This window comes from Cavia porcellus, unplaced genomic scaffold (assembly GCF_034190915.1).
Source record: "Cavia porcellus strain 051 isolate PalLab524CR breed Dunkin Hartley unplaced genomic scaffold, mCavPor4.1 scaffold_28, whole genome shotgun sequence".
Lineage (NCBI taxonomy): Eukaryota > Metazoa > Chordata > Mammalia > Rodentia > Caviidae > Cavia > Cavia porcellus.
Window position 1 is genome coordinate 48,527,340 of NW_026947511.1, and position 25,155 is coordinate 48,552,494.

At 34.7% G+C, this 25,155-nt stretch overlaps 1 protein-coding gene across 1 annotated transcript in view; it reads left to right on the plus strand.

Moving 5' to 3' along the window:
• 39d1 (enterophilin-1) overlaps window positions 1–25,155 on the plus strand; it is a 130,818-nt gene that overhangs the window by 83,086 nt on the left and 22,577 nt on the right. The window contains 14 exon segments of the mRNA NM_001173114.1: window positions 691–711; window positions 1,023–1,043; window positions 4,082–4,102; window positions 6,206–6,226; window positions 9,252–9,272; window positions 11,047–11,067; window positions 11,376–11,396; window positions 14,443–14,463; window positions 16,239–16,259; window positions 16,571–16,591; window positions 19,651–19,671; window positions 21,449–21,469; window positions 21,780–21,800; window positions 24,827–24,847. Coding sequence (NP_001166585.1) covers window positions 691–711; window positions 1,023–1,043; window positions 4,082–4,102; window positions 6,206–6,226; window positions 9,252–9,272; window positions 11,047–11,067; window positions 11,376–11,396; window positions 14,443–14,463; window positions 16,239–16,259; window positions 16,571–16,591; window positions 19,651–19,671; window positions 21,449–21,469; window positions 21,780–21,800; window positions 24,827–24,847 — 294 coding nt within the window.

The window sequence follows — 25,155 nt, forward strand, 5'->3', positions numbered from 1 at the left end:
CATGTACAATTCCGTGCTTCAGGCTTGCTTTGACATTTAAAGGAGCCCACACTGGGAATGGAAATGTTGGGGCATATCAATTTCACTGCAAATTTGCCCTTAACATGCCAGTAATTTTTAGTCTCCCATAAATAATTAGATGCACCCTGACACTGTAATGATAAGTAACATAATTCAGGTTAAGCATCACACCGATTCTCCTACATGCAATCGCCACATAAGTTCAAACGCAAAAGAAAGGTACATGATAGGAAAGCGAGAGACAGAGAAAATAGCACTACTTCACATTTCCACTGAGAATATACACAATTTAAATTTTGCTACACTGTTTCCAACAATTCCTCCCCATTTTTTTTTTTTTTTATAAATTCTCATTAGTGCTTTGGGTAGTGTTTCCCTACAGACAAGGTCTACCTCTCTCTAATCCTGTCCATGTGCCTTGAGGGTCCTGAACAAAATGAAGTAAATAAATGGCAAATTGATGTGAGACTCTCTTTGCTTTAACTTCTAACTATGGAGCAAGCAGCTCTGAAAAACAAGCAATGTGTCCTGTCTCTAATCTCATGTTTCCCTTCCAAGCATAGCTACTAAGTATCTGCTGAGCATTGTAGAGCACTCAATGGGTATCAGTGATATTGGAATCATTTTTGTTTCTATTTGTTTGTGAGTTTGTTATGTTTTAATTTTCAGAACAACTCAGAAAATGGAAAGGTAAACTTTAATAATATTATATGTACTAATTACAATCTTGTTACAGTTATTTGTAATCATTTTGTAATCCTTCCTTCTTGATGTTTTTGAAAAAGGATCTGTTAGTGATTTTGATACATTCTTAGTTGTAAAAATCCGTGAATCATCTTGTTTCTCCCTATGTCACTCTCACTCTATCATGTACTATCTCATTCACTATCTTTATTTTCTAATACTTCCGTTGATTTATTTTTATAAATGCGCTAGTTTTTGATCATTTGTTATTGCATTTATACGAAATTTCACTTATTCCATTCATATATGTTTTGCAGAAACATTTCAAACGGAACGTGGTGAGTTTCAATGGTTCATCCACTTTGATTAAAGATACTAAAAATGAGAATCAAGTTGTAAGCAATACTAAAGGAGCAAAAGGTATCCTCATTTTATAGGTCATAGAGTAAATAGAGTAGTGTCTCTTGTGCAGATGTACTGCTAATTATCCATTTTGCTTAAATTTGACCTATATTTAAGATTTTTTCTGTTTAATTTCAACTGCCATTTTTCTCTAAACACTTGTTCAGAAAAATGAAAGGTATGTTAAACAGAAGTAGACTGTTTAATCTTCATAAACATAAAAATTAAGAAATTTACACACAACGGTTCTCCATTCCATGGAAGAATCACTATTTTCAGTTGAAGAGCACTTCTATTGACTAGCTATGTTTACTGAGGTAAATTTCGTAGAGAATGAAAATACTCCTGTGAAGTGTGCATTCCCTTGACACGTTGCACATTCAAAGTGCTGTATAGTGCTTCACATACCTCCCTGAGAGTCAGTATGCAAAACTGACTCCAGCTCACAAAAAGACATTTATGGTTGTTCAGAGAAACCCTTTAGTGCTCTGTCTCTGGCAATTTACCTACTAGGGTTTCCTCATTACACTGTCAGGCTGTGAACATCTGAGTCAGGCTTCTTGCCTGTGTACATAGTTATCCAAATTCATCAGGTTGTAACTTGCATCACTACTTGCCAATCTTTTCATGGCAGAGTAGCTTTCAGCAAGTACATCTAAGTCTGAATACCAGTGAAATATCCATGTGAAAGCCTTGCTCCATTTACCTCATGATGGACACTAGGACTTCACCAGCTTGAGACCTCGGTGCATCCTACACACAAGAGCAGGTTTGAGTACCTGCTTTAAATTTGAAGAAGCCTATGACTGGGGATGGAATTGCCATGTCACTGTGTTTCTTTATATATATATATGTATATATATCCTGAAATGTATCCTAGTTCAATGGCTCAATTTTTGAGCCAATTGAAGAAAAACAGATCCACCTTGAATCCAAACACTCAAATGAAGTAAAACTTACTCAGAAGCATAAATATCATATCATTTATCTCATATAAGGATCTTACTACATATACCCAGTTCTAAAGGAAAGACAGACAATCAAACAACAAAGAGATAGGTTAATAGCACTATTTCATTTTTCCACTAAGGAAGTACAATATATGACTTGTTTACATTCTTACAGGACTCTTACATGTTTCTGTTTATCCAGAAGGGCCACTTTAGTACCTCTCAGATGGTGTATTACTCCCTCGATTTGCATCTTCAATGTCACAAGAGACACTGGGCACCTTTTTATGGGCCTGTCCATTTTTCCCTCTTCTTGGCAGAAACATCCATCTTCTGCCCCTCTCTATGTTCTGAAAGGAACTGTTATTTTTTGTCATTAAGCTCAAAGTGTACATTTTCATTTACACACTTTGTAAATTTGTATTGTATTCAATGTTTCAATTTGTCTTTTATTGCTTTGTCCTCATTTACTTTTTTAAACCTCCACTCCAAAATCAAAGGTCATCAAGAAATATCACGTTGCATATTTTGCAGTGGATTTTACTCCAAAGTTATTTCAGTTTACATATTTGATATCCTTTTTTCAGTTTGAGTAAACTCTTTCAATGGAGGAAAATACTAAAGATGTGAATCAGCGGCTCATTTATACAACAGAGAATCTTTTGCCAACAGAATTTTTTCTCAGAAATGTGGTCATTTTCAGAGGACATTAACTATTTGTACATTGCAACATGGTAATGAAAGTGTCTTACTTCACACAGAGTACTTTGGATGTGGTGAAAGATTTCTCTGTAAAATTAAACTATGCCAACAACCTATATTCTCTCCACTAGTATATATTTAAATAAAATCTGAAAAATTGAATGTTTAGAACTCATTGCAGTACGTTATTGAAAATCGATAGCAAACTGAATTTTAATTTTTACTCTTTTTAAATTTATCTGATCATATGAGAGTTTCATTTTGAAGATGACAACAAATATACAGAATGAGTGTGAGTAGACCTAAGCAGAAAAGATGCTCAAAACTTAGAGGAGACAATAAATGAATGAGGTATCAGTACAAAGCAGAGAACAATTTGAGGAACATAAAAGAAAATTGGAAACAAATTGTGTCATAAAAAAAAAATAAAATGGCATGTTCCGCACTCATCTATGTAAACAGTGATGGGGTGTTAGTACCTCCAGTAAGGTTTAGTCATGGGGCCAGTCACAGCCACTGACGTGAGTTTCCTCCCCGGACTTCACAGGTGCTTAATCTTACTACTCTGAAAGCTGTATAGCACACAAAACTCAGCTCACTAATACTTCTTTGTAATGATTACATTGCTCAAAATCTTTCGTAGCCTGCCACTTAGAAGTGCTACAAAATAATGTCTGTCAGGTTAGCTAATCATCCTACAGGGAACCGTAATGTTTATCAGGCAACTTTCACAGACTGAGTGCATCAAATTCTCTTGAAGGGAATATACGTCTAAATATTAATGCATCACCAACTCAGGTTAGGAAAGACATGCTCGTAATGGAAGATGAAAGGCTATTTTTCAATAAACCCTGCAGTTACACAGGTGATATATAGACATAATATTTGTTATATAAAATCATCACTTAACAATAGTAGATGATGACAAGATTAATCTATCACAAAAAAGAAATATTAGAGTATGTGCCTGATTCACACTCTGCTCTCACAGACATATCGATGTCGTCACTGTTGCTTCAGGGGCCCAGCCAAAATAAATACATAAAATGGCAAAATACTGTCAGACTCCCATTGCAGAAATTTTTAATTCGAGAAAAAGAAATTGCAAAAATTAACAAGACGGGTGTCGTTCCTCTAATCTCGTGGTATGCTTCCACATGTGCTTACTAATTTAGTTTCTGAGCATGGTAGATGGCAAACACGATGCCCTTTAAAGCATTTGAATAAATCCTGGTGCAGAGGAGCATTCAAGAAATATCAAGCACATTAGATTCACTTTGTTGATGTTTCACTGTGATTTTTGTATGTTTTTATTTTATCAGATCAACACAGAATAGAAAAGGGTGAGTTTAATAATTCTTTAAGTACAAAACACAATCTTCATACAGGTATGGATGACTATGGTTTTATCTTTATACTATTCATTACTACTTTCTATGACTATTAGTAATTTTTCTCTATTTGAATAACAAAAATACTTTACATATTCTATCTATCATTAATTTCTTCTGTAAAACATAGTTCACTTTTCCCCACATCTATTATTTGATCATTTTTGATTTCAGTTATAAATCACTTCACTGATTTCAGCCATATTCTTCATTAGTATGGCAAGTGTACTTAGAAGAGAAAATGATGGTTTTTTCTAATCTTGACTTCCTCTTATAAGGATATTACCAATAGAACCATAATTTTATCAATAACAAACTTGTGAATGAATCGTTCAACTTCAAGGTTTACCATAAATAAACCATTGCCTCTAGGTCTTCATTTGTTTTAAATTTTTCTTATTTGATTTTTCCAATGCCAAGTTTTTCTGTAACTACTTGTTCAGGAATTAAAATTTATTTTAGACGTAACCATGCAGATATTTCAAAAATCACATGTCTACATATTACACAACTTCAGCAAGGCCAGTTCTTCACTGTCTGATTTGACCCTGTCATATTTCATTTCATGATCACGTGTACAGATTTGTGGCTTTAAATGAGGAGAAAGCAATTGTGAGCTGAAACGTGCCCTCTATAGCACACGTTTAGTGACTTCCAGTACACTTCAGGGCTGTGCCCCTCACATGCTTGTAGCTCCCAAAGCGGGAGACAGTGCACTCAGGGCATCATGAGCAGTCAGGTCTGCTTCCCCACACTTAACTCAGCGTTTGACAGTCACTTTTCTGCTTTGTCTATGGAATCTTCTGCTCTGCTTACCACACATCTAGGACACTACAAAGTATGTGACATTTTGTGACTGCCTACTTTCACATATATAGAGTTTTCCACATTTGACAAGTTGTAATGTGTGGCAGTACTTTATTTTTCTATGTAAATACCATTGTACTGGATGATAAACTGCAATTGTTTTTAGCCATTTACCTATGGACTTAGGGATTCTTCCCATTTTGGGCTCCTGTAAATACTGTTTTCGTTGACATTCATGTACAATTCCGTGCTTCAGGCTTGCTTTGACATTTAAAGGAGCCCACACTGGGAATGGAAATGTTGGGGCATATCAATTTCACTGCAAATTTGCCCTTAACATGCCAGTAATTTTTAGTCTCCCATAAATAATTAGATGCACCCTGACACTGTAATGATAAGTAACATAATTCAGGTTAAGCATCACACCGATTCTCCTACATGCAATCGCCACATAAGTTCAAACGCAAAAGAAAGGTACACGATAGGAAAGCGAGAGACAGAGAAAATAGCACTACTTCACATTTCCACTGAGAATATACACAATTTAAATTTTGCTACACTGTTTCCAACAATTCCTCCCCATTTTTTTTTTTTTATAAATTCTCATTAGTGCTTTGGGTAGTTTTTCCCTACAGCCAAGGTCTACCTCTCTCTAATCCTGTCCCTGTGCCTTGAGAGTCCTGAACAAATAGAAATAAATAAATGGCAAATTGATGTGAGACTCTCTTTGCTTTAACTTCTAACTATGGAGCAAGCAGCTCTGATAATCATCCAATGTGTCCTGCCTCTAATCTCATGTTACCCTTCAAGCATAGCTACTACTTATCTGCTGAGCACTGCAGAGCACTCAGTGAGTATCAGTGATATTAGAATCATTTTTGTTTCTATTTGATTGTGACTTTGTTATGTTTTAATTTTCACAACAACTCAGAAAAGAGAAAGGTAAATTTAATAATATTATATGTACTAATTACAATCTTGCTACAGTTATTTGTAATTGTTCTGTAATCCTTCCTTCTTGATGCTTTGGAAAAAGGATCTGTTAGTGATTTTGATATATTCTTGTAAAACTCCGTGAATCATCTTGTTTCTCCCTATACCACTCTCACTCTATCATGTACTATCTCATTCACTATCTTTATTTTCTAATACTTCTGTTGATTTATTTTTATAAATGTGCTAGTTTTTGATCATTTGTTATTTCATTTATATGAAATTTCACTTATTCCATCAATGTATGTTTTGCAGAAACACTTCAAACGGAACGTGGTGAGTTTCAATGGTTCATCCACTTTGATTAAAGATACTAAAAATGAGAATCAAGTTGTAAGCAATACTAAAGGAGCAAAAGGTATCCTCATTTTATAGGTCATAGCGTAAATAGAGTAGTGTCTCTTGTGCAGCTGTACTGCTAATTATCCTTTCTGCTTAAATTTGACCTATATTTAAGATTTTTTCTGTTTAATTTCAAATGCTATTTTTCTCTAAACACTTGTTCAGAAAAATGAAAGGTATGTTAAACAGAAGTATACTGTTTTATCTTCATAAACATAAAAATTAAGAAATTTACACACAACGGTTCTCCTTTCCATGGAAGAATCACTATTTTCAGTTGAAGAGCGCTTCTATTGACTAGCTATGTTTACTGACGTAAATTTCATACAGAATGAAAATACTCCTGTGAAGTGTACATTCCATTGGCACGTTGCACATTCAAAGTGCTGTATAGTGCTTCACATACCTCCCTGAGAGTCAGTATGCAAAACTGATTCCAGCTCACAAAAAGACATTTATCGTTGTTCAGAGCAACACTTTAATGCACTGTCTCTGGCAATTTACCTACTTGGGTTTCCTCATTACTCTGTCAGGCTGTGAACATCTGAGTCAGGCTTCTTGCCTGTGTACATAGTTATCCAAATTCATCAGGTTGTAACTTGCGTCACTACTTGCCATCTTGTCATGGCAGAGTAACTTTCAGCAAGTACATCTAAGTCTGAATACCAGTGAAATATCCATGTGAAAGCCTTTCTCCATTTACCTAATGATGGACACTGGGACTTCACCAGCTTGAGACCTCGGTGCATCCTACACACAAGAGCAGGTTTGAGTACCTGCTTTAAATTTGAAGGAGCCTATGACTGGGGATGGAATTGCCATGTCACTGTGTTTCTTTATATATATATATCCTGAAATGTATCCTGGTTCAATGGCTCTATTTTGGAGCCAATTGAAGAAAAACAGATCCACCTTGAATCCAAATACTCAAGTGAAGTAAAACAGACTCAGAAGCATAAATATCATATCATTTATCTCTTATAAGAATCTAACTACATATGCCCAGTTCTAAAGGAAAGAGAGACAATCAGACAACAAAGTGATAGGTTAATAACACTATTTCATTTTTCCAGTAAGGAAGTACAATATATGACTTGTTTACATTCTCACAGGACTCTTACATGTTTCTGTTTATCCAGAAGGGCCACTTTAGTACCTCTCACATGGTGTATGAATCCCTCGATTTGCATCTTCCATGTCACAAGAGACACTGGGCAACTTTTTATGGGACTGTCCATTTTTCCCTCTTCTTCGCAGAAACTTCCATCTTTTGTCCCTCTTTATGTTTCTGAAAGGAACTGTTATTTTTTGCATTAAGCTCAAAGTGTACATTTTCATTTACACACTTTGTAAATTTTTATTACATTCAATATTTCAATTTGTCTTTTATTGCTTTATCCTCATTTAATTTTTAAAACCTCCACTCCAAAATCAAAGGCCATCAAGAAATATCATGTTGCATATTTTGCAGTGGATTTTACTCCAAAGTTATTTCAGTTTCCATATTTGATATCCTTTTTTCAGTTTGAGTAAACTCTTTCAATGGAGGAAAATACTAAAGATGTGAATCAGCAGCTCATTTATACAACAGAGAATTTTTTTGCCAATAGGAATTTTTCTCAGAAATGTGGTCATTTTCAGAGGACATTAACTACTTGTACATTGCAAAATGGTATTGAAAGTGTCTTACTTCACACAGAGTACTTTTGATGTGGTGAAAGATTTTTCTGTAAAATTAAAATATGTAAACAACTTATATTCTCTCCACTAGTATATATTTAAATAAACTCTGAAAAATTGAATGTTTAGAACTCATTGCAGTACGTTATTGAAAATCGGGAGCAAACTGAATTTTAATTTTTACTCTTTTTAAATTTATCTGATCATATGAGAGTTTCATTTTGAAGATGACAACAAACATAGAGAATGAGTGTGAGCAGACCTAAGCAGAAAAGATGCTCAAAACTTAGGAGACAGTAAATGAATGAGGTATCAGTACAAAGCAGAGAACAATTTCAGGAACATACAAGAAAAGAGGAAATAAATTGTGTCATAAAAAAAAATAAAATGGCATGTTCCGCACTCATCTATGTAAACGGTGATGGGGTGTTAGTACCTCCAGTAAGGTTTAGTCATGGGGCCAGTCACAGCCACTGACATGAGTTTCCTCCCCGGACTGCACAGGTGCTTAATCTTACTACTCTGAAAGCTGTATAGCACACAAAACTCAGCTCACTAATACTTCTTTGTAATGATTACATTGTTCAAAATCTTTCGTAGCCTGCTACTTAGACGTGCTACAAAATCATGTCTGTCAGGTTAGCTAATCATCCTACAGTGAACCTTAATGTTTATCAGGCCACTTTCACAGACTGAGGGTGTCAAATTCTCTTGAAGGGAATATACGTCTAAATATTAATGCATCACCAACTCAAGTTAGGAAAGACATGTTCGTAAAGGAAGATGAAAGGCTATTTTTCAATAAGCCCCGGAGTTACACAGGTGATATATAGACATAATATTTGTTATATATTATCATCATTTGACAATAGTAGATGATGACAAGATTCATCTATCACAAAAAAGGAATATTAGAGTATGTGCCTGGTTCACACTCTGCTCTCACAGACATATCGTTGTCGTCACTGTTGCTTCAGGGGCCCAGCCAAAATAAATACATAAAATGGCAAAATACTGTCAGACTCCCATTGCAAAAATTTTTAATTCGAGAACAAGAAATTGTAAAAATTAGCAAGACGGGTGTCGTTCCTCTAATCTCGTGGAATGCTTCCAAATATGCTTACTAATTTAGATTCTGAGCATGGTAGATGGTAAACACGATGCCCTTTAAAGTATTTGAATAAATCCTGGTGCAGAGGAGCATTCAAGAAGTATCAAGCACATTAGATTCACTTTGTTGATGTTTCACTGTGATTTTTTTATGTTTTTATTTTATCAGATCAACACAGAATAGAGAAGGGTGAGTTTAATAATTCTTTAAGTACAAAACACCACCTTCATACAGGTATGGATGACTATGGTTTTTTCTTTATACTATTCATTACTACTTTCTATGACTTTTAGTAATTTTTCTCTATTTGAATAACAACAATGCTTTACATATTCTATCTATCATTAATTTCTTCTGTAAAACTTAGTTCACTTTTCCCCACATCTATTATTTGATCATTTTTGATTGCAGTTACAAATTACTTAACTGATTTCAGCCATATTCTTCATTAGTATGGCAAGTGTACTTAGAAGAGAAAATGATGGTTTTTTCTAATCTTGACTTCCTCTTATAAGGATATTACCAATAGAACCACAATTTTATCAATAACTAACATGTGAAGGAATCGTTCAAATTCAAGGTTTACCATAAATAAACCATTGCCTCTAGGACTTCACTTGTTTTAAATTTTTGGCATTTAATTTTTCAAATGACAAACTTTTCTGTAACTACTTGTTCAGGAATTAAAATATATTTTAGAGGTAACCATGAAGATATTTCAAAATCACATGTCTACATATTACACAACTTAAGCAAGGCCAGTTCTTCACTGTCTGAGTTGACGCTGTCATATTTCATTTCATGATCACGTGTACAGATTTGTGGCTTTAAATGAGTTGAAAGCCATTGTGAGCTGAGACATGCCCTCTATAGCACACGTTTAGTGACTTCCAGTACACTTCAGGGCTGTGCCCCTCACATGCTTGTAGTTCCCAAAGTGGGAGACAGTGCACTCAGGGCATCATGAGCAGTCAGGTCTGCTTCCCGACACTTAACTCAGCGTTTGACAGTCACTTTTCTGCTTTGTCTATGGAATCTTCTGCTCTGCTTACCACACATCAAGGACACTACAAAGTATGTGACATTTTGTGACTGCCTACTTTCACATGTATAGACTTTTTCACATTTGACAAGTTGTAATGTGTGCCAGTACTTTATTTTTCTTTGTAAATACCATTTTACTGGATGATAAGCTGCAATTGATTTTAGCCATTTACCTATGGACTTAGGGATTCTTCCCATTTTGGGCTCCTGTAAATACTGTTTTTGTTGACATTCTTGTACAATTCCGTGCTTCAGGCTTGCTTTGACATTCGAAGGAGTCCACACTGGGAATGCAAATGTTGGGGCATATCAATTTCACTGAAAATTTGCCCTTAAAATGCCAGTATTTTTTAGTCTCCCATAAAGAATTAGATGCACCCTGACACTGTAATGATAAGTAACATAATTCAGGTTAAGCATCACACCGATTCTCCTACATGCAATCGCCATATAAGTTCAAACGCAAAAGAAAGGTACACAATAGGAAAGAGAGAGACAGAGAAAATAGCACTACTTCACATTTGCACTGAGAATATACACAATTTAAATTTTGCTACACTGTTTCCAACAATTCCTCCCCATTTTTTTTTGTATAAATTCTCATTAGTGCTTTGGGTTGTTTTTCCCTACAGCCAAGGTCTACCTCTCTCTAATCCTGTCCCTGTGCCTTGAGGGTCCTGAACAAAAAGAAGTAAATAAATGGCAAATTGATGGGAGACTCTCTTTGCTTTAACTTCTAACTATGGAGCAAGCAGCTCTGATAATCATCCAATGTGTCCTGCCTCTAATCTCATGTTACCCTTCCAAGCATAGGTACTACTTATCTGCTGAGCACTGCAGTGCACTCAATGAGTATCAGTGATATTAGAATCATTTTTGTTTCTATTTGATTGTGAGTTTGTTATGTATTAATTTTCAGAACAACTCAGAAAAGAGAAAGGTAAACTTTAATAATATTATATGTACTAATTACAATCTTGCTACAGTTATTTGTAATCATTTTGTAATCTTTCCTTGATGCTTTTGAAAAAGGATCTGTTAGTGATTTTGATGCATTCTTAGTTGTAAAAATCCGTGAATCATCTTGTTTGTCCCTATATCACTCTCACTCTATCATGTACTATCTCATTCACTATCTTTATTTTCTAATACTTCCGTTGATTTATTTTTATAAATGTGCTAGTTGTTGATCATTTGTTATTGCATTTATATGAAATTTCACTTATTCCATCAATGTATGTTTTTCAGAAACACTTCAAACGGAACGTGGTGAGTTTCAATGGTTCATCCACTTTGATTAAAGATACTAAAAATGAGAATCAAATTGTAAGCAATACTAAAGGAACAAAAGGTATCCTCATTTTATAGGTCATAGCATAAATAGAGTAGTGTCTCTTGTGCATCTGTACTGCTAATTATCCATTTTGCTTAAATTTGACCTATATTTAAGATTTTTTCTGTTTAATTTCAAATGCTATTTTTCTGTAAACCGTTGTTCAGAAAAATGAAAGGTATGTTAAACAGAAGTAGAATGTTTTATCTTCATAAACATAAAAAATTAGAAATTTACACACAACGGTTCTCCTTTCCATGGAAGAAACACTATTTTCAGTTGAAGAGCACTTCTATTGACTAGCTATGTTTACTGACGTAAATATTGTACAGAATGAAAATACTCCTGTGAAGTGTACATTCCATTAAAACGTTGCACATTCAAAGTGCTGTATAGTGCTTCACATACCTCCCTGAGAGTCAGTATGCAAAACTGACTCCAGCTCACAAAAAGACATTTATGGTTGTTCAGAGCAACCCTTTAATGCACTGTCTCTGGCAATTTACCTACTTGGTTTCCTCATTACTCTGTCAGTCTGTGAACATCTGAGTCAGGCTTCTTGCCTGTGTACCTAGTTATCCAAATTCATCAGGTTGTAACTTGCGTCACTACTTGCCATCTTGTCATGGCAGAGTACCCTTCAGCAAGTACATTTAAGTCTGAATACCAGTGAAATATCCATGTGAAAGCCTTTCTCCGTTTACCTCATGATGGACACTGGGACTTCACCAGCTTGAGACCTTGGTGCATCCTACACACAAGAGCAGGTTTGAGTACCTGCTTTAAATTTGAAGGAGCCTGTGACTGGGGATGGAATTGATATGTCACTGTGTTTCTTTATATACATATATATATATACATATATATATATATATCTCCTGAAATGTATCCTGGTTCAATGGCTCTATTTTTGAGCCAATTGAAGAAAAGCAGATCCACCTTGAATCCAAATACTCAAGTGAAGTAAAACTGACTCAGAAGCATAAATATCATATCATTTATCTCATATAAGAATCTTACTACATATGCCCAGTTCAAAAGGAAAGACAGACAATCAGACAACAAAGTGATAGGTTAACAGCACTATTTCATTTTTCCAGTAAGGAAGTACATTATGTGACTTGTTTACATTCTCACCGGACTCTTACATGTTTCTGTTTATCCAGAAGGGCCACTTTAGTACCTCTCAGATGGAGTATTACTCCCTCGATTTGCATCTTCCATGTCACAAGAGACACGGGGCAACTTTTTATGGGCCTGTCCATTTTTCCCTCTTCTTCGCAGAAACTTCCATCTTTTGTCCCTCTTTATGTTTCTGAAAGGAACTGTTATTTTTTGCATTAAGCTCAAAGTGTACGTTTTCATTTACATACTTTGTAAATTTTTATTACATTCAGTGTTTCAATTTGTCTTTTGTTGCTTTGTCCTCATTTACTTTTTTAAACCTCCACTCCAAAATCAAAGGCCATCAAGAAATATCATGTTGCATATTTTGCAGTGGATTTTACTCCAAAGTTATTTCAGTTTACATATTTGATATCCTTTTTTCAGTTTGAGTAAACTCTTTCAATGGAGGAAAATACTAAAGATGTGAATGAGCGGCTCATTTATACAACAGAGAATTTTTTGCCAATAGGAATTTTTCTCAGAAATGTGGTCATTTTCAGAGGACATTAACTATTTGTACATTGCAACATGGTAATGAAAGTGTCTTACTTCACACAGAGTACTTTTGATGTGGTGAATTATTTCTCTGTAAAATTAAACTATGCCAACAACCTATATTCTCTCCACTAGTATATATTTAAATAAACTCTGAAAAATTGAATGTTTAGAACTCATCGCAGTACGTTATTGAAAATCGGTAGCAAACAGAATTTTAATTTTTACTCTTTTTAAATTTATCTGATCATATGAGAGTTTCATTTTGAAGATGACAACAAATATAGAGAATGAGTGTGAGCAGACCTAAGCAGAAAAGATGCTCAAACCTTAGGAGACAGTAAATAAATGAGGTATCAGTACAAAGCAGAGAACAATTTGAGGAACATAAAAGAAAACAGGAAATAATTGTGTCATAAAAAAAATAAAATGGCATGTTCCGCACTCATCTATGTAAACGGTGATGGGGTGTTAGTACCTCCAATAAGGTTTAGTCATGGGGCCAGTCACAGCCACTGACATGAGTTTCCCCCCAGACTTCACAGGTGCTTAATCTTACTACTCTGAAAGCTGTATAGCACACAAAACTCAGCTCACTAATACTTCTTTGTAATGATTACATTGCTCAAAATCTTTCGTAGCCTGCTACTTAGAAGTGCTACTAAATAATGTCTGTCAGGGTAGCTAATCATCCTACAGTGAACCTTAATGTTTATCAGGCCACTTTCACAGACTGAGGGTGTCAAATTCCCTTGAAGGGAATATATGTCTAAATATTAATGCATCACCAACTCAAGTTAGGAATGACATGTTCGTAATGGAAGATGAAAGGCTATTTTTCAATAAACCCTGGGGTTACACAGGTGATATATAGACATAATATTTGTTATATAAAATCATCACTTGACAATAGTAGATGATGACAAGATTTATCTATCACAAAAAAGAAATATTAGAGTATGTGCCTGGTTCACACTCTTCTCTCACAGACATATCAATGTCGTCACTGTTCCTTCAGGGGCCCAGCCAAAATAAATACATAAAATGGCAAAATACTGTCAGACTCCCTTTGCAAAAATTTTTAATTCGAGAACAAGAAATTGTAAAAATTAACAAGACGGATGTCGTTCCTCTAAACTCGTGGAATGCTTCCAAATGTGCTTACTAATTTAGTTTCTGAGCATGGTAGATGGCAAACATGATGCCCTTTACAGTATTTGAATAAATCCTGGTGCAGAGGAGCATTCAAGAAGTATCAAGCACATTAGAATCACTTTGTTGATGTTTCACTGTGATTTTTGTATGTTTTTATTTTATCAGATCAACACAGAATAGAGAAGGGTGAGTTTAATAATTCTTTAAGTACAAAACACCACCTTCATACAGGTATGGATGACTATGGTTTTATCTTCATACTATTCATTACTACTTTCCATGACTTTAAGTAATTTCTCTCTATTTGAATAACAACAATGCTTTACATATTCTATCTATCATTAATTTCTTCTGTAAAACTTAGTTCACTTTCCCCCACATCTATTATTTGATCATTTTTGATTGCAGTTATGAATTACTTCACTGATTTCAGCCATATTCTTCATTAGTATGGCAAGTGTACTTAGAAGCGAAAATGATGGTTTTTTCTAATCTTGACTTCCTATTATAAGGGTATTACCAATAGAACCACAATTTTATCAATAACTAACATGTGAAGGAATCGTTCAAATTCAAGGTTTACCATAAATAAAACATTGCCTCTAGGACTTCACTTGCTTTAAATTTTTGGCATTTAATTTTTCAAATGACAAACTTTTCTGTAACTTCTTGTTCAGGAATTAAAATATATTTTAGAGGTAACCATGAAAATATTTCAAAATCACATGTCTACATATTACACAACTTAAGCAAGTTCTTCACTGTCTGAGTTGACGCTGTCATATTTCATTTCATGATCACGTGTACACATTTTTGGCTTTAAATGAGGTGAAAGCCATTGTGAGCTGAGACATGCCCTCTATAGCACACATTTAGTGACTTCCAGGACACTTCAGGGCTGTGCTCCTCACATGCTTGTAGCTCCCAAAGCGGGAGACAGTGCACTCAGGGCATCATGAGCAGTCAGGTCTGCTTCCCGACACTTAACTCAGCGTTTGACAGTCACTTTTCTGCTTTGTCTATGGAATCTTCTGCTCTGCTTACCACACATCAAGGACACTACAAAGTATGTGACATTTTGTGACTGCCTACTTTCACATATATAGAATTTTCCACATTTGACAAGTTGTAATGTGTGGCAGTACTTCATTTTTCTATGTAAATACCATTGTACTGGATGATAAACTGCCATTGTTTTTAGCCATTTACTTATGGACTTAGGGATTCTTCCCATTTTGGGCTCCTGTAAATACTGTTTTTGTTGACATTCTTGTACAATTCCGTGCTTCAGGCTTGCTTTGACATTTAAAGGAGCCCACACTGGGAATGGAAATGTTTGGGCATTTCAATTTCACTGAAAATTTGCCCTTAAAATGCCAGTATTTTTTAGACTCCCATAAAGAATTAGATGCACCCTGACACTGTAATGATAAGTAACATAATTCAGGTTAAGCATCACACCGATTCTCCTACATGCAATCGCCATATAAGTTCAAACGCAAAAGAAAGGTACACAATAGGAAAGAGAGAGACAGAGAAAATAGCACTACTTCACATTTCCACTGAGAATATACACAATTTAAATTTTGCTACACTTTCCAACAATTCCTCCCCATTTTTTTTTTTTTTTTTTTATAAATTCTCATTAGTGCTTTGGGTAGTGTTTCCCTACAGCCAAGGTCTACCTCTCTCTAATCCTGTCCCTGTGCCTTGAGGGTCCTGAACAAAAAGAAATAAATAAATGGCAAATTGATGTGAGACTCTCTTTGCTTTAATTTCTAACTATGGAGCAAGCAGCTCTGATAATCATCCAATGTGTCCTTCCTCTAATCTCATGTTACCCTTCCAAGCATAGCTACTAACTATCTGCTGAGCACTGCAGAGCACTCAATGAGTATCAGTGATATTAGAATCATTTTTGTTTGTATTTGATTGTGAGTTTGTTATGTTTTAATTTTCAGAACAACTCAGAAAATGGAAAGGTAAACTTTAATAATATTATATGTACTAATTGCAGTCTTGCTACAGTTATTTGTAATCATTTTGTAATCCTTCCTTCTTGATGTTTTTGAAAAAGGATCTGTTAGTGATTTTGATACATTCTTAGTTGTAAAAATCCGTGGATCATCTTGTTTCTCCCTATGTCACTCTCACTCTATCATGTACTATCTCATTCACTATCTTTATTTTCTAATACTTCCGTTGATTTATTTTTATAAATGTGCTAGTTTTTGATCATTTGTTATTGCATATATACAAAATTTCACTTATTCCATCAATATATGTTTTGCAGAAACACTTCAAACGGAACGTGGTGAGTTTCAATGGTTCATCCAGTTTGATTAAAGATACTAAAAATGAGAATCAAATTGTAAGCAATACTAAAGGAGCAAAAGGTATCCTCATTTTATAGGTCATAGAGTAAATAGAGTAGTGTCTCTTGTGCAGCTGTACTGCTAATTATGCCTTTTGCTTAAATTTGACCCATATTTAAGATTTTTTTCTGTTTAATTTCAACTGCTATTTTTCTCTAAACACTTGTTCAGAAAAATGAAAGGTATGTTAAACAGAAGTAGACTGTTTAATCTTCATAAACATAAAAATTAAGAAATTTACACACAACGGTTCTCCATTCCATGGAAGAATCACTATTTTCAGTTGAAGAGCACTTCTATTGACTAGGTATGTTTACTGAGGTAAATTTTGTACAGAATGAAAATACTCCTGTGAAGTGTGCATTCCCTTGACACGTTGCACATTCAAAGTGCTGTATAGTGCTTCACATACCTCCCTGAGAGTCAGTATGCAAAACTGACTCCAGCTCACAAAAAGACATTTATGATTGTTTAGAGAAACCCTTTACTGCTCTGTCTCTGGCAATTTACCTACTTGGGTTTCCTCATTAATCTGTCAGGCTGTGAACATCTGAGTCAGGCTTCTTGCCTGTGTACATAGTTATCCAAATTCATCTGGTTGTAACTTGCATCACTACTTGCCATCTTTTCATGGCAGAGTAGCTTTCAGCAAGTACATCTAAGTCTGAATACCAGTGAAATATCCATGTGAAAGCCTTGCTCCATTTACCTCATGATGGACACTTGGACTTCACCAGCTTGAGACCTCGGTGCATCCTACACACAAGAGCGGGTTTGAGTACCTGCTTTAAATTTGAAGGAGCCTATGACTGGGGATGGAACTGCCATGTCACTGTGTTTCTTTATATATATATATATATATATATATATATATATATATATATATATCTCCTGAAATGTATCCTGGTTCAATGGCTCTATTTTTGAGCCAATTGAAGAAAAACAGATCCACCTTGAATCCAAACACTCAAGTGAAGTAAAACTGACTCAGAAGCGTAAATATCATATCATTTATCTCATATAAGCATCTTACTACATATACACAGTTCTAAAGGAAAGACAGACAATCAGAAACAAAGAGATAGGTTAATAGCACTATTTCATTTTTCCACTAAGGAAGTACAATATATGACTTGTTTACATTCTCACAGGACTCTTACATGTTTCTGTTTATCCAGAAGGGCCACTTTAGTACCTCTCACATGGTGTATGAATCCCTCGATTTGCATCTTCAATGTCAAAAGAGACACTGGGCAACTTTTTATGGGCCTGTCCATTTTTCCCTCTTCTTGGCAGAAACATCCATCTTCTGCCCTTCTTTATGTTCTGAAAGGAACCGTTATTTTTTGTCATTAAGCTCAAAGTGTACATTTTCATTTACACACTTTGTAAATTTGTATTACATTCAATGTTTCAATTTGTCTTTTATTGCTTTGTCCTCATTTACTTTTTTAAACCTCCACTCCAAAATCAAAGGTCAGCAAGAAATATCACGTTGCATATTTTGCAGTGGATTTTACTCCAAAGTTATTTCAGTTTACATATTTGATATCCTTTTTTCAGTTTGAGTAAACTCTTTCAATGGAGGAAAATACTAAAGATGTGAATCAGCGGCTCATTTATACAACAGAGAATTTTTTGCCAATAGGAATTTTTCTCAGAAATGTGTTCATTTTCAGAGGACATTAACTATTTGTACATTGCAACATGGTAATGAAAGTGTCTTACTTCACACAGAGTACTTTTGATGTGGTGAAAGATTTCTCTGTAAAATTAAACTATGCCAACAACCTATATTCTCTCCACTAGTATATATTTAAATAAACTCTGAAAAATTGAATGTTTAGAACTCATCGCAGTACGTTATTGAAAATCGGTAGCAAACAGAATTTTAATTTTTACTCTTTTTAAATTTATCTGATCATATGAGAGTTTCATTTTGAAGATGACAACAAATATAGAGAATGAGTGTGAGCAGACCTAAGCAGAAAAGATGCTCAAAACTTAGAGTGGTCAGTAAATGAATGACGTATCAGTACAAAGCAGAGAAAAATTTGAGGAACATACAAGAAAAGAGGAAATAAATTGTGTCATAAAAAAAATAAAATGGCATGTTCCGCACTCATCTATGTAAACGGTGATGGGGTGTTAGTACCTCCAGTAATGTTTAGTCATGGGGCCAGTCACATCCACTGACATGAGTTTCCTCCCCGGACTGCACAGGTGCTTAATCTTACTACTCTGAAAGCTGTATAGCACACAAAACTCAGCTCACTAATACTTCTTTGTAATGATTACATTGCTCAAAATCTTTCGTAACCTGCTACTTAGAAGTGCTACAAAATCATGTCTGTCAGGTTAGCTAATCATCCTACAGTGAACCTTAATGTTTATCAGGCCACTTTCACAGACTGAGTGCGTCAAATTCTCTTGAAGGGAATATATGTCCAAATATTAATGCATCACCAACTCAAGTTAGGAAAGACATGCTCGTAATGGAAGATGAAAGGCTATTTTTCAATAAACCCTGGAGTTACGCAGGTGATATATAGACAAAATATTTGTTATATAAAATCATCACTTGACAATAGTAGATGATGACAAGATTCATCTATCACAAAAAAGAAATATTAGAGTATGTGCCTGGTTCACAATCTGCTCTCACAGACATATCGATGTTGTCACTGTTCCTTCCGGGGCCCAGCCAAAATAAATACATAAAATGGCAAAATAGTGTCAGACTCCCTTTGCAAAAATTTTTAATTCGAGAACAAGAAATTGTAAAAATTAACAAGACGGATGTCGTTCCTCTAATCTCGTGGAATGCTTCCAAATGTGCTTACTAATTTAGTTTCTGAGCATGGTAGATGGCAAATACGATGCCCTTTAAAGTATTTGAATAAATCCTGGTGCACAGGAGCATTCAAGAAGTATCAAGCACATTAGAATCACTTTGTTGATGTTTCACTTTGATTTTTGTATGTTTTTATTATATCAGATCAACACAGAACAGAAAAGGGTGAGTTTAAAAATTCTTTAAGTACAAAACACCACCATCATACAGGTATGGATGACTATGGTTTTATCTTTATACTATTCATTACTACTTTCTATGACTATTAGTAATTTTTCTCTATTTGAATAACAAAAATACTTTACATATTCTATGTATCATTAATTTCTTCTGTAAAACATAGTTCACTTTTCCCCACATCTATTATTTGATCATTTTTGATTGCAGTTATAAATCACTTCACTGATTTCAGCCATATTCTTCATTAGTATGGCAAGTGTACTTAGAAGCGAAAATGATGGTTTTTTCTAATCTTGACTTCCTCTTATAAGGATATTACCAATAGAACCATAATTTTATCAATAACAAACTTGTGAAGGAATCGTTCACCTTCAAGGTTTACCAAAAATAAAAGTTTGCCTCTAGGTCTTCATTTGTTTTAAATTTTTTGTATTTGATTTTTCCAATGCCAAGTTTTTCTGTAACTACTTGTTCAGGAATTAAAATATATTTTAGAGGTAACCATGAAGATATTTCAAAAATCACATGTCTACATATTACACAACTTAAGCAAGGCCAGTTCTTCCCTGTCTGAGTTGACCCTGTCATATTTCATTTCATGATCACGTGTACAGATTTGTGGCTTTAAATGAGGAGAAAGACATTGTGAGCTGAGACATGCCCTCTATAGCACACATTTAGTGACGTCCAGTACACTTCAGGGCTGTGCCCCTCACATGCTTGTAGTTCCCAAAGCGGGAGACAGTGCACTCAGGGCATCATGAGCAGTCAGGTCTGCTTTCCGACAATTAACTCAGCATTTGATAGTTACTTTTCTGCTTTGTCTATGGAATCTTCTGCTCTGCTTACCACACATCAAGGACACTACAAAGTATGTGACATTTTGTGACTGCCTACTTTCACATGTATAGTGTTTTCCACCTTTGACACGTTGTAATGTGTGGCAGTACTTTATTTTTCTTTGTAAATACCATTGTACTGGATGATAAGCTGCAATTCTTTTTAGCCATTTACCTATGGACTTAGGGATTCTTCCCATTTTGGGCTCCTGTAAATACTGTTTTTGTTGACATTCTTGTACAATTCCGTGCTTCAGGCTTGCTTTGACATTCGAAGGAGTCCACACTGGGAATGCAAATGTTGGGGCATATCAATTTCACTGAAAATTTGCCCTTAAAATGCCAGTATTTTTTAGTCTCCCATAAAGAATTAGATGCACCCTGACACTGTAATGATAAGTAACATAATTCAGGTTAAGCATCACACCGATTCTCCTACATGCAATCACCATATAAGTTCAAACGCAAAAGAAAGGTACACAATAGGAAAGAGAGAGACAGAGAAAATAGCACTGCTTCACATTTCCACTGAGAATATACACAATTTAAATTTTGCTACACTTTCCAACAATTCCTCCCCATTTTTTTTTTTTTTTATAAATTCTCATTAGTGCTTTGGGTAGTGTTTCCCTACAGCCAAGGTCTACCTCTCTCTAATCCTGTCCCTGTGCCTTGAGGGTCCTGAACAAAAAGAAATAAATAAATGGCAAATTGATGTGAGACTCTCTTTGCTTTAACTTCTAACTATGGAGCAAGCAGCTCTGATAATCATCCAATGTGTCCTTCCTCTAATCTCATGTTACCCTTCCAAGCATAGCTACTACTTATCTGCTGAGCACTGCAGAGTACTCAATGATTATCAGTGATATTAGAATCATTTTTGTTTGCATTTGATTGTGAGTTTGTTATGTTTTAATTTTCAGAACAACTCAGAAAATGGAAAGGTAAACTTTAATAATATTATATGTACTAATTACAATCTTGCTAAAGTTATTTGTAATCATTTTGTAATCCTTCCTTCTTGATGCTTTTGAAAAAGGATCTGTTAGTGATTTTGATACATTCTTAGTTGTAAAAATCCGTGGATCATCTTGTTTCTCCCTATGTCACTCTCACTCTATCATGTACTATCTCATTCACTATCTTTATTTTCTAATACTTCCGTTGATTTATTTTTATAAATGTGCTAGTTTTTGATCATTTGTTATTGCATTTATATGAAATTTCACTTATTCCATCAATGTATGTTTTCAGAAACCCTTCAAACGGAACGTGGTGAGTTTCAATGGTTCATCCACTTTGATTAAAGATACTAAAAATGAGAATCAAATTGTAAGCAAAAATAAGGGAGCAAAAGGTATCCTCATTTTATAGGACATAGAGTAAATAGAGTAGTGTCTCTTGTGCAGCTGTACTGCTAATTATCCATTTTGCTAAAATTTGACCTATATTTAAGATTTTTTCTGTTTAATTTCAACTGCTATTTTTCTCTAATCACTTGTTCAGAAAAATGAAAGGTATGTTAAACAGAAGTAGACTGTTTTATCTTCATAAACATAAAAATTAAGAAATTTACAAACAACGGTTCTCCATTCCATGGAAGAATCACTATTTTCAGTTGAAGAGCACTTCTATTGACTAGCTATGTTTACTGAGGTAAATTTCATACAGAATGAAAACACTCCTGTGAAGTGTACATTCCATTGGCACGTTGCACATTCAAAGTGCTGTATAGTGCTTCACTTACCTCCCTGAGAGTCAGTATGCAAAACTGACTCCAGCTCACAAAAAGACATTTACGGTTGTTTAGAGAAACCCTTTAATGCACTGTCTCTGGCAATTTACCTACTTGGGTTTCCTCATTACTCTGTCAGGCTGTGAACATCTGAGTCAGGCTTCTTGCCTGTGTACATAGTTATCCAAATTCATCAGGTTGTAACTTGCATCACTACTTGCCATCTTTTCATGGCAGAGTAGCTTTCAGCAAGTACATCTAAGTCTGAATACCAGTGAAATATCCATGTGAAAGCCTTGCTCCATTTACCTCATGATGGACACTGGGACTTCACCAGCTTGAGACCTCGGTGCATCCTACACACAACAGCGGGTTTGAGTACCTGCTTTAAATTTGAAGGAGCCTATGACTGGGGATGGAATTGCCATGTCACTGTGTTTCTTTATATATATATATCCTGAAATGTATCCTGGTTTAATGGCTCTATTTTTGAGCCAATTGAAGAAAAACAGATCCACCTTGAATCCAAATACTCAAGTGAAGTAAAACTGACTCAGAAGCATAAATATCATATCATTTAACTCATATAAGAATCTTACTACATATGCCCAGTTCTAAAGGAAAGACAGACAATCAGACAACAAAGTGATAGGTTAATAGCACTATTTCATTTTTCCAGTAAGGAAGTACAATATATGACTTGTTTACATTCTCACAGGACTCTTACATGTTTCTGTTTATCCAGAAGGGCCACTTTAGTACCTCTCAGATGGTGTATTACTCCTTCGATTTGCATCTTCCATGTCACAAGAGACACTGGGCAAATTTTTATGGGCCTGTCCATTTTTCCCTCTTCTTCGCAGAAACTTCCATCTTTTGTCCCTCTTTATGTTTCTGAAAGGAACTGTTATTTTTTGCATTAAGCTCAAAGTGTACATTTTCATTTACACACTTTGTAAATTTTTATTACATTCAATGTTTCAATTTGTCTTTTATTGCTTTGTCCTCATTTACTTTTTTAAACCTCCACTCCAAAATCAAAGGCCATCAAGAAATATCATGTTGCATATTTTGCAGTGGATTTTACTCCAAAGTTATTTCAGTTTACATATTTGATATCCTTTTTTTCAGTTTGAGTAAACTCTTTCAATGGAGGAAAATACTAAAGATGTGAATCAGCGGCTCATTTATACAACAGAGAATTTTTTGCCAATAGGAATTTTTCTCAGAAATGTGTTCATTTTCAGAGGACATTAACTACTTGTACATTGCAAAATGGTAATGAAAGTGTCTTACTTCACACAGAGGACTTTTGATGTGGTGAAATATTTCTCTGAAAAATTAAACTATGCCAACAACCTATATTCTCTCCACTAGTATATATTTAAATAAACTCTGAAAAATTGAATATTTAGAACACATCGCAGTACGTTATTGAAAATCGGTAACAAACAGAATTTTAATTTTTACTCTTTTTAAATTTATCTGATCATATGAGAGTTTCATTTTGAAGATGACAACAAACATAGAGAATGAGTGTGAGTAGACCTAAGAAGAAATGATGCTGAAAAATTAGAGGAGACAGTAAATGAATGAGGTATCAGTAGAAAGCAGAGAACAATTTGAGGAACATACAAGAAAAGAGGAAATAAATTGTGTCATAAAAAAAATAAAATGGCATGTTCCGCACTCATCTATGTAAACGGTGATGGGGTGTTAGTACCTCCAGTAAGGTTTAGTCATGGGGCCAGTCACAGCCACTGACATGAGTTTCCTCCCCGGACTGCACAGGTGCTTAATCTTACTACTCTGAAAGCTGTATAGCACACAAAACTCAGCTCACTAATACTTCTTTGTAATGATTACATTGCTCAAAATCTTTCGTAGCCTGCTACTTAGAAGTGCTACAAAATCATGTCTGTCAGGGTAGCTAATCATCCTACAGTGAACCTTAATGTTTATCAGGCCACTTTCACAGACTGAGGGTGTCAAATTCTCTTGAAGGGAATATATGTGTAAATATTAATGCATCACCAACTCAAGTTAGGAATGACATGTTCGTAATGGAAGATGAAAGGCTATTTTTCAATAAACCCTGGTTTTACCCAGGTGATATATAGACATAATATTTGTTATATAAAATCATCACTTGACAATAGTAGATGATTACAAGATTCATCTATCACAAAAAAGAAATATTAGAGTATGTGCCTGGTTCACACTCTGCTCTCAAAGACATATCGATGTCGTCACTGTTCCTTCTGGGGCCCAGCCAAAATAAGTACATAAAATGGCAAAATACTGTCAGACTCCCATTGCAAAAATTTTTAATTCGAGAACAAGAAATTGTAAAATTTAACAAGGCGGGTGTCGTTCCTCTAATCTCGTGGAATGCTTCCAAATGTGCTTACTAATTTAGTTTCTGAGCATGGTAGACGGCAAACATGATGCCCTTTACAGTATTTGAATAAATCCTGGTGCAGAGGAGCATTCAAGAAGTATCAAGCACATTAGAATCACTTTGTTGATGTTTCACTGTGATTTTTGTATATTTTTATTTTATCAGATCAACACAGAATAGAAAAGGGTGAGTTTAATAATTCTTTAAGTACAAAACACCACCTTCATACAGGTATGGATGACTATGGTTTTATATTTATACTATTCATTACTACTTTCTATGACTTTTAGTAATTTTTCTCTATTTGAATAACAACAATGCTTTACATATTCTATCTATCATTAATTTCTTCTGTAAAACTTAGTTCACTTTTCCCCACATCTATTATTTGATCATTTTTGATTGCAGTTATAAATTACTTCACTGATTTCAGCCATATTCTTCATTAGTATGGCAAGTGTACTTAGAAGAGAAAATGATGGTTTTTTCTAATC